This window comes from Antennarius striatus, chromosome 13 (assembly GCF_040054535.1).
Source record: "Antennarius striatus isolate MH-2024 chromosome 13, ASM4005453v1, whole genome shotgun sequence".
Taxonomy (NCBI): domain Eukaryota; kingdom Metazoa; phylum Chordata; class Actinopteri; order Lophiiformes; family Antennariidae; genus Antennarius; species Antennarius striatus.
This window is the reverse complement of record NC_090788.1, coordinates 4,085,890-4,097,031: the sequence shown is the minus strand read 5'-3', so window position 1 is coordinate 4,097,031 and position 11,142 is coordinate 4,085,890. Positions and strand designations below refer to the sequence as shown.

The 11,142-nt window shown below is 39.7% G+C and overlaps 1 protein-coding gene across 1 annotated transcript; it reads left to right on the top strand.

The window, feature by feature from the left end:
- Positions 1–2,604: 2,604 nt before the first annotated feature.
- Positions 2,605–7,159, top strand: LOC137606480 (neuronal acetylcholine receptor subunit alpha-10-like). The gene is made up of 6 exons (XM_068331732.1): positions 2,605–2,713; positions 4,847–4,992; positions 5,136–5,290; positions 5,368–5,614; positions 5,698–5,983; positions 6,133–7,159. Exons 1-6 carry the CDS (start codon positions 2,665–2,667, stop codon positions 6,819–6,821), a joined length of 1,572 nt encoding a protein of 523 aa, XP_068187833.1. The 5' UTR covers positions 2,605–2,664; the 3' UTR covers positions 6,822–7,159.
- Positions 7,160–11,142: the final 3,983 nt, after the last annotated feature.

The window sequence follows — 11,142 nt, the reverse complement described above, 5'->3', positions numbered from 1 at the left end:
ACATCCTGCTTTTGAACCGCACTTACACATTCGGCAGTCATGAGAATTTTATTCACGTAAATTAATGTAAATAGATAACGTGTATTAACTTATATAAAAGTAATACAAATAGTGATTTGTTATGTTTTTTATGAAACCTAAATTATAGTGAAATTGACAAGATATATTTTGAGCCGTTTTTATTCAGGTTTTAATCAAAAGTGTGCTTGACTTCTTTGGGGACCAAATAAGAATGTGATGTATTTAATATTTAATATATAAAAAAATCACACCCAGTTACACTTTTAGATCTTCTAAGCAACTATCACCTTGTGATTTCAAGTTGTTTCTGTTTTATATTTTTTGTTTAATTACTAATAGGTTATCTGTTATATATTTCAAATTCATCTGTACACATTGGTTTTCCTATATGCTTCTCCTGAGTGCACCTGAATTTACTAGTGTTTTATTAAAGAATTTTATATAAATTAATCATATTAAAAGATTCCTAAACAGGTCAAACTTTTGGATGTAATCAAAATCACAAATAATCTGGTGGAAAAAAAAGTTCAATGTCACTCCTGACTTTATGCTGCAGTAATAATTCACTTGAAGAAGAATGAATCTTTTGGCCGGCCAGCGTTTGGCCCACAGACTGTATTCATTATTTGTCTGCTTCAAGGTCAGCCAGATTCAGAAGCAACCTGTTAGTTTGAGGATCTGAAACAAAAAACCTGAGAGGCTTTATCTTTGTTCTAGATAGTTTCTGTTCTATTTAACGTCTAAATGTATTTCTTGTGATTTGATTGGGGCTTCAGTTTCATGCTCAAACTGACATGTTTTGAAGTAAAGAGACATTTGAGGCCACGTCACTCTCAGTACCAGTATGACTCTTATAGTTTGGCTCCATGCACCGATGCTTTCTGATGGTTGGCTTGATCCATCTGGCTGCCAGCCTGGCTGAGAGGAGGCTCTTACTTTAATTTCCAGGAGGAGAGCAGCATCCCAGCTCAATTAGCCTTCAGACACCTTCAGGATTGCTCAACAAAAGTAGTTTGAAAAGAGAAAAAGAAGAGGAAGCCAACTGGGAGTCTGTCTGCTGATTTGTGTGAGTGGATTACATCAGTCCAGTTTCCAGATCTCTGCACTGACTTCCTGTTTGTTAGAACAAAAAACACTCCTGTTGGTTTATGAGACACTGACAGGTTCACTTCTGATGTCCTGATCCATCCAAACCTCTCAGACTGTCTGAATTCAGAGTTCAAACTAAACCAGAGGCAGAATTCACAGAGATAATCCAGATTTTTTTTTTAAAAAAAACTGATTTCATGTTAAGAATGCAAATAATACAGTGTAAACTATCCACTGTATGATATAATGTGAGATACAATATAGGGATTAAAGACGCAGCATTTTCTTAGATGAAAACATTTCAAATAGAAGAAAGTAAAAAAATGTTTCACCTCATTCTTACCTTAACATTTTGACATAGTGGGGTTATGTCAAAAAATAAAAAATAAAAAAACAAAGCAGCTCAAATGGGATAATTAAAGTGTTCAGGTTGCGAGTCTTTGACTTCATCACCACTGCGTCTGTGATTTAATTTATTTCCTGCTAATCCACTAATCTCTTCATGTTCACACCTGACTTTTGAAACTTTTTCATTTATTATTTATTGACGTGGTTTTGAGTGGCAGCTTGAACACACAGCTGGGATGAACAGAAACTGGAAGATTTAATACAGGTGCAGCCGTCCCGCCATGACCCCTGGAGGGGTTAACCCTTGCTCTTGTTTTGTGGCACTAAATCTAAATAAACCATGGATTTTAGCTAAAACAGTCAGCTAATATGCTCACTATAACAACATGTTTATGTTAAGCAGGAATAATACATTTATTAGATCTACTGAAGATGCCTGAACAAATTTCAATCAATTTTTCTAAAATAAGTTCTTAACACCAAACATCATCTCTACATTCATATTGTCGTGTCTACAAACTGCAGAAGTTGGTATTTATAATTCATGAACACGTTTGAAACTGAAAACAAAGCAGGTGAGGGGCTGTGGGTGAGGGGGTAAGTGTTAGTTGATGGGGGTGTAAGTAGCTGTCACCCGATGTGTTTGAGTAAAGAGCAGCTTTTGGTTCCTGTTTCAAAGGAGTCATCCTGTCCTTGAATTATTAACTTGCTGAACATCTTCGCTGATGTGTTTTTAAAAAGAAGAAAAAAATTATTCTAACGTAAAATGTAAAACTTAGTTAACCATAATACTAACAATTACACACTTGAAAAAAAATACCAATAATAATAATTATTACCAATGTGAAACACATGAAACTTCATTTATCAGTAACTGTAGTTACTGATAAATGAAGTTTTCTATGCAGGAATTCAGCCTTAAGAGTATTTGTAAATATTTTCACAATACAGAACTTAATGGAAATAAAAGATCTTGAAAATTGTTCTCCATCCTGACCCCATATACTGACCCCTACCATCAACTGCTCTCTCTCCCTCCCTCCCTCTCTCTCTCTCTCTCTCTCTCTCTCTCTCTCTCTCTCTCTCTCTCTCTCTCTCTCTCTCTCTCTCTCTCTCTCTCTCTCAGTGTTTCATTCTCTCGGCTCAGCGGTCGGACGCTGCTGATCTTCTATTCGCTATCAATTGGATCAATAACATCAGGGCGGGATGAAGCGTCTCTGCAGCGGATCGATGCTGCTTCTCTTCTTCCTCCCAGGTGAGCATCTTCATCTTCTGCTACTTTACAGGTAGAGAATGAATATGTACTCAGTCTGGTGAGAGTTGACATCGAAAAGGTGAGAAAAACTAATTTAAGGGTTGTGACTGTTTTGTTTTTCACACATTAATCCATCTAGAAACAACTTTATAAAAATTCCTTTAATCATTCATTTTAATGTACTTTTATTTTACAGTTCAGGATCACATTTTCACATTTCTTATTTTGTCTGACCAACATATTGATTTTGCTGTCGTCCATAAGCAACCTCTAATTACAAAACTGTCCAACAACTGGAACATTCATACAGTGTAAATCTCATCTGACAGCATTTATCTGTGACCTTCATGTGTTGATTCTTCTTTGTGGTGAACCATTAACGGGGGCGTTCAGGGTTCATGTGTCTCTGTGTGATAAGGACAGGAGGCCAGAGAAGTTCACAGCCCAGAAGTGGAGGTTAAGGGACCGACAGGTCATGCTTTTATTGTGACGGGACCACCAGATCAATAAAATACAAGGGTTCACTCATCCGCTGAACATCAACAGTCAACGTGAAGTGATAAGACTCTAATCAAAAATGTAGTTTCTTGTCCGAGTGGATTTTGGTGTCTGTCATTCTGTGGGTTTTATGCGGTGGCGACCTGTCCGGGGTGAACCCCACCTCTCATCCAGTGTCAGATGGGAAAGGCTCTGTTCCCTGTTGGGTAACCAGTAGATTGGAGGATGTTGCTGCTTGAGGATATTACAGAAACATTTTCATTCATCTGTGATGTGTTTCAGAAGATCCAGTTTGAACAGGATCTCTAAACAGAATCTTGATGGGTAACAACAGATTGGCAGCATTTCTTTTTCATGTCCATTTTAGTACAACGGAATGGTCCCACTCTGCATCCCTCCTCAGACCTGTCGGGGTGTGATGATGTTTTCTTTTTATCTCAAGGTCATTGAGCAAACAGCCTTGTACGCTTCCTTTTTTGTGTCTGAGCAGCAGCAGAAAAATGTTCTGATGAAGTCAGCCAAGTCCTGTTCCAGGATGTTCCATCGCTGTTGAAAGATGAAGGGGAGTCTATCATCTTAATATTAACAGATTTTAGAAACAGTTTACACAATGCAAGTGTTACTTATATGGTTACAGGACTAACAGAATACATTAACATGTTTATCTGACATCAGTTAAGATATTCTGGTCTGCAGAGGATGAACCTGTGTTTGGTCTCTGTCTGTTTTTGGAGGTGGAACTCTCACACATGACAAGAGTCCACCAACATGTCCTCTGAATGCAAGACATTCTGGGCCTCTAGGATTTCTTCATCACCTGCTCAGTTACAGCCCTGTCCTGCTTTTTATGTTACTTAAGAGTTATCTAAATATCTAAATATACATTTTCTTTCAAGAGCAGCTTAAAACAAACTAGCGTCAACCCTCTGCAGACAAAGATTTCTGCAAACCTGCAAACACGATGACTGTCATTATTTGCGATAATCATGTACCATTTTACACGACCAATACTAGCATCCTGTCAGTCCACTCCATCATTATACTTCATAAAATGAGTGATTAATTAAAAAACCAGAGGTCATCACCAGGTTAATTGAACTGGGAAATGTTTTTTCCATGTGTGGCTTTAATGTGACGGACCGTAGGATGAGCTGCTGGACCTGTGAGACCTTTCAGGATTAGCAAAAACGGCACAGAAGAAAGAGGCAGAGAAAATAACTAGGTTTCTGGACTGTATCGTTCAAAATAATGCGCAAAAATCTGTTTAAAAGTCTGAGCAAATAAACAGACAAATACACAAAGGCTCTTACAAAAATAAAAAAGACACCCTTCATGAAATGATTAAATTAAAGCCCAATAAATCTATTGAGATCAGAACTGATGCAGTTTCTTAGTTTTACTGCCAATCCAACTGATTTAAGCATAAAACAAAAAAATTTTCAGCTTCAAAAACAAAAGCAGTCCGTTCAGCTCCAGACCCCTGGAATAATCTCTCTCTGGCCACAGTTATATTCTGGGTTTTTGCTGGTTATGTACACAGTCATTCTTTCCCTCATAACCCTAAGAAATTTACATTGGCAATATATATAGCATATATATTTCCCGTTTACATAGCTAGCTGATTCTGTTCCTCAGGTTACTTGGCTGCTCACGGTCGCTACGCTCAGAAGCTAATGAAGGACCTGTTCTCCAACTACACCAACGCCCTGCGGCCGGTGGAGGACACTGACCACATCATCAACGTCACGCTGCAGGTCACCCTCTCCCAGATCATCGACATGGTAACCATGTAATCATCACGCCTGCACGTGTTGTCTACGTTGGTATCAATACAACCACTAGAGGGCAGTGCTCTGTTCTGTTGGTGTCATTTTCAAGCAGAAACACATAAACATAAACTGATGCTTACCTGTCCACTGTCCAGGATGAGCGGAACCAGATCCTGACTACCTACCTGTGGGTCCGGCAGGTGTGGATGGACGCCTACCTCACCTGGAAGAAGGAGGACTATGATGGCTTGGACGCCATCCGAATCCCCAGCAGCTATGTATGGAGACCTGATATTGTGTTGTATAACAGGTAAGCGTAGCCTGTCTTACTCTTCCTCCTCCCTCTCCCAGCTTTCTCTGAGATTATTTTGTATTTACTCAACTTAGCGCAGATGATCAGTTCTCCAGCTCCATGGAGACCAATGTGGTCCTTCGTGACGATGGTCAGGTCATGTGGGACCAGCCAGCCATCACCAAAAGCTCCTGCTCTGTAGATGTGGCCTTCTTCCCATTTGATGTGCAGGAATGTCATCTAACCTTCGGCTCCTGGACTCATAACGGGAACCAGATGGACCTATTCAATGCCTTGGACAGCGCCGACCTGGCTGACTTTATCCCCAATGTGGAGTGGGAGGTGAGTGTCCACCTTGTTTATGAGATCCAAAAAACTCACTCTATATCTAATTGTTTAATAAATTAAATCCCTTTTCGGAGAAGGTTCTTGGCATGCCAGCCAAGAAGAACGTCATCCTGTATGGATGCTGCTCAGACCCATACCCAGACATCACATTCACCCTCCACCTGAAGAGACGCGCCTCCTTCTACATCTTCAACCTCATCCTCCCCTGCATGATGATCTCCTTCCTGGCTCCGCTGGGGTTTTATCTACCGGCTGACTCTGGTGAGAAGGTCTCTCTGGGCGTCACTGTGCTGCTGGCCCTCACCGTGTTCCAGCTACTGGTGGCTGAGAGCATGCCGCCCTCCGAGAGTGTTCCTCTGATAGGTAAGACGATGGCGAACGCATCAAACCTTCACTCAGGATGTTTGAACCAAGTGTCTTGTCTCACCAATTCTCCACCAATCACTAAACTGATAACATTTTTTGCTTGAGAATGTGGATTTTTAATATATCTCGGCTCCCCTTTTCAACAGGGAAGTACTACATTGCTACCATGACGATGGTCACTACGTCAACAGCGCTCACCATCTTCATCATGAACATTCATCACTGCGGTCCAGAAGCTCGTCCTGTCCCGCGGTGGGCCAAGCACTTCATCCTCACCTATCTTGCCCGGATCTGTTTCGTCTACGAGGTCGGTGACAACTGCCTTGGAGGGGCGTCTTCCAGGAAACAACCACTGTCGCAGGAGGCCTCTGAAGCCCTCTCATCCAAAGGAACCAACTGGGATGTGAATGGCCAGGCATGGAGTGGGAGGTTGGAGGAGGATGGGGCTGGGGAGTCCACGAAACAGGAGTCATCCATCCGCGTGGACTGCACAGAGGATATGTTTGTGTCTGTTGACCACTCTGAGGAAGAAGGAGCCGCTGGACAACGCAACACAGAGCCCGGGGAGACAAACAACGCTGTTGGAGAAGGAGAAGAGAAAGAAAAGAAAGGCATTGGAGATGAAGAGAAGGAGAAGCGAAGGGAGATCTTGATGAAAACTGGACTGCACAGGAACATTGAGTACATCGCCAACTCGTACCACGACCAGAGAAGCACACAGCTTCGCATTGGGGAGTGGAGGAAGGTCGCAAAGGTGATGGATCGCTTCTTTATGTGGTTGTTCTGTATCATGGTCTTCATCATGAGCATCCTCATCCTGGGAAAAGCCATCTGAAGAAGTTACAGTCAGAAGTAGCAGTACACAGATAAATCAATTGATTTACATCAGTTGTCTTTTTACTGAAATAAGTGAACAGTGTTGGGTTTGATCAAATAGTTTCAATTGAGTTTCACCAAAATTGAAAGGGAGAAGGAGTTTGTTTGTCTGTAAACAATACATTGAACTTGGCCCTGCCCCCCCCAGCTCAGGTAGGTCATCTACTTCCTGGTTGCTTTGAGCAACATTGGGGTTAAATACTCCCCAATACCAAAAAAGTTGACTCTCCAAACACAACAAATTGAAGAGAATGGGTAGAACTATAACATATACAATCATGCACTAACAAAAATTGTCACCAGTAGTTTGTTAAAAATTTACAAGAATGTGTATTTTAAGAAATATTCTGTATTTCTAAATTACAGTTGGAAATTCTACAGAAAAATAAAACAATAAAGTTCCGGTGATTTGCAGGAGAATCTGATCCCAGCAAATTACTGTAAATTCACAAGGAAATGTTTTTAGATAAATCCTAAAAATTCAGTCTTTCTTTAAATCAGACTGACTTCTTTCTGATTCTGATGAGAATCTGCAAGAATCGCAATCCAGATGACTTTGAGTGTCAAAGATTAGTTTGATGCATTTTTTAAAGATTATTTTTTGTGTTAATATTGGTGAAGAATAACAAACGCATGGATGGTTTTTTAAAAAAAAATTCATGATAATGTCTATTACTGCAACTAAGAATTACTGTTATTAATTTTTATGCATAATAAAAGAAAACTTTATCACACTGCATAATTGTAAAATAGGTTCAAGCATCATAATTCTTGTCACGGTTACTCACATAAACCATGAATGAAATTTAATTTTTCAGTTTTGAATTTACAATTTTCATTTATAGTTTTGAAAAAACATTAAGGGGAATAGGAAGGAAGGAAGGAAGGAAGGAAGGAAAGAAGGAAGGAAAGAAGGAAGGAAGGAAGGAAGGAAGGAAGGAAGGAAGGAAGGAAGGAAGGAAGGAAGGAAGGAAGGAAGGAAGGAAGGAAGGAAGGAAGGAAGGAAGGAAGGAAGGAAGGAAGGAAGGAAGGAAGGAAGGAAATAACTTCAGTTGTCTTGACTCATTTGTTTCTCTGGAAAATGTAAAAAAAATAATAAAAAAAAAAGAAGAAGAAATTCTTTCCGGTAAGGAAAAAAATTCTATTATTTTTTATCCTTCGTATGACTCACTGCATGAATGAACTTGGTGCACATAAAAATTGTTTGTCATCAAATCACAGACAGAATTTACTGAAGAAATCACTGTATGTTGAATTTAAATGTGAAGTTGTTTTTAATTTTGTCGAATGTGGAAATGTAAGTGTTGAATGTTTAAGAAGTGTCAGTTCCAAAATACAAGACAGTATTTATATTCACATTGTACAATATCCTGATTGGTAACAGTTAGCTTTCACATCAAATGTAATTGTGACTCACAATGTTAGAGTCAGGAAACAATTCTGTGCTGAATCTAAAATAAAGTTTCCTAATGTTTTTTATCTTTTACAGTGTTTGTACTATAAAAAAAAGATATGCCAAATTTCTCCCCATGTGCGTGTGTCACACCTCCTGTCAGTATGTTATTAGTGTGTTGTTCATGCCATGAAATACATTAAAACACCTTTGTTTACTTATACTGTATCTGTGGATAATTCATGATACACACATGTCCTTCTGTAGTCTTATAAACTCCAATGCACCAATTAATTAAATGTTGAGGCAGAACAGGACCCAAATTCTCAGTTTTTTAAATTTTGATGTAAAGTGAAAGAAAAATTTCTCCTGCAATTTGGCATTAATTCTCACCATAATCAAGCTTCTGTTGTTTTTCGACATGTGAACTTCAGCATGTTTGAGTTCCTCTTTAAAAAGCAGCTTTTCATAGAAATAATATTCATGCGTTCCAGAGACTAAACCTGACATGTCAGATTAAAACCATTATATTTACACATAAGGTTCTGTTTCATGTTGTGTGTCTGGTTTGATGGAAAAGGAAGACTTTCCTTCAGCAGCAGAAGATGAGCAGCAGATGGAACTGCAGGGCCATGAAACACATCCTCCTCCTCATCCTCCTCTTACTCCTCCTCCACTTCCTCATTGAAACTCTGCACAGCGTTCATTGCAAAAACACACGCATCATTCTAACTCTCATTTTGTAAATAATATTCAATATACTGAAGCTGTCTCAAAGCTTAGTCACTTTAATTTATTGTTTCACATATTTTGTTGTTCACTTGATCTTATTGAAGCCATCCGGCTCACTGTTTGAGATGAGGTCTTGGAATAACTGTTGTAGAGTACCTTTAAATGAGATCATACAGTATATGTCTGTTCACTAGGAGTCTTGGGAGGTTACTAGGAACCAACTTATCTGTAAAAAACAGTAGAATCGCTTTATTATCAATGTTTTCATGACAATTTCCTGCAAGAACTAAACTAAAATCATCCATGAACTGTCAGTGCTCAGGGGACGACACTGCCCCCTTGTGGTCCATGAGTTACATAACTGTGTGTTCCAGTTGCTGTCTCCTAACTAATCACTTACAGTTTCTGATGTTTAATGAGGCCTCTGGGAGTGAATGGAGGTGTTTATCAGAGATGTGAGGGTAGCACTAATCACAGGAGATGATGAAAGCTTTGGCTCCACAGAGACTCACGTCACCACCGCTGCACCATCAGCCTCTGTTTTAGTCCACAGAGAAAATGTGAACTTGAAACTGAATTTGGAAGATACTCAAATTTTATTTGACCTCTGACATCTCCACAGTTAAGCACATCTTTAGTCAGGTGCTTTAGCTTGAACCTGATCCTTCCACCCTGATGTTACGGTCAGTTTCAGCGTTGGTATTTCGCTACATGAGAACCTACATGAAATTTTTTTTATTTTATCTCCTTGTTATTGTTATTGAGTATTTGGGACAAAGGGAAGTTAAATAAGTCATTATTCAGGACACAATACATGTGAAAATGAATTAAAACAATAAAATTGACAGAGAGATCAAAGGAAAAAGACCTGTGAGGTTAAACAGTGAGGAACATCCAGTCCATCATCCCCTGAACGCCCCGCTGCAGTCTTTAATTATATTAACCTACTGGTCACAAAGACACCTGGGATGTCTGAGGCCTCCAGGACCCTCATTAGAGCCCATTACTGGTGACACACATTTCAGGTAAATTCCATAGAATCTGTGAATTCAGGCAGCACCGACTCACTTCTGCTGGTTGAATGGCACACAGTTCTTGGATGATCATTCAGGGTGAAAGCCAGCTGGTTTGTTCCTGTCTGGTTCCCATCCTCTCTGTGAGTTTAACCCCAAATGAAGAGCCTGATGAAGTTCGTTTTTAACGTTTCCCCTATTCACACCTTGAAAAGTTCTAAGAAGGCTATTATGCTACAATTCTGATTACAAATCGGTTTAGATGCTAGGTAAAACATGCATGCAGAACAAATACAAGATGTTGTCTTTATCATCCTAAATTTGATGCATGCAGTTTATATGTTCACTGACGTGTTGCAGGAACTTTTCTTTTCACACAGTCATTGTAAAACTTTATTTGTGCTAGAGAAGTCATGACAACGATCAACCGTTGCATAACTACCGAAGACAATGGGACGATACTGTCCCCTGATGGCTTACCAGTTTCATCACTGTGCATCCCAGTTGCCTCAGCAGTACTAATGTTTCTGAATTAAAGGTGATCATTAATAATGTCCTCTGTGTGCAGCTTCCTCAGACGTGTGTCAAGGGTTTGTGGTGGTAATTAACCCCATAGGGGCAGAGAGGGGGGGGCTGGTAATAGAGGATTATCTGAGGATAACACTGATCCAATGACTCACTGAAATTTCCAGGGATCTTCAACCGAGATAGACTTCAAACTTTTCTTAAAGATTGTTTTGATCCAGAGAGAAATCTGAGCATGTACTTTGAAGATTATGACAAATGTTGCTGTGGATGTTCATAAAACAATAGAAGGGCAAAAAATGACCACATCAGAACAACTTTATCACACAATGGACAGATTCCTGCTACACCTAACACACATGTTTTAAACATAGAATACACACAAAGGGCCCTACACACATAAAATGGAGTGATGTTGGGTGATGGAGTGTTAGGCAGCCACACTATGGCACTCTGGAAGCAGTTTTAGGAGTTTGGTGCCTTGCTCAAAGTCACCTGGTCATTGCAAAAGAGGTCTCCAGCAACCAGTCCACACCACACTCTAGTCTTGAAATGGCGACTCTCTAATCCCCAAACCAATGTTGCCCCACTTAAAACAATTTTCTTAGTCCACGTTC

Excerpts from the sequence above, each read along its gene's own strand:
- LOC137606480 (XM_068331732.1), top strand. The coding sequence starts at position 2,665 with ATGAAGCGTCTCTGCAGCGGATCGATGCTGCTTCTCTTCTTCCTCCCA. Across the intron at positions 2,714-4,846 it reads GCTTCTCTTCTTCCTCCCAG|GTTACTTGGCTGCTCACGGT; the intron begins GTGAGCATCTTC and ends TCTGTTCCTCAG. Across the intron at positions 4,993-5,135 it reads TCTCCCAGATCATCGACATG|GATGAGCGGAACCAGATCCT; the intron begins GTAACCATGTAA and ends TCCACTGTCCAG.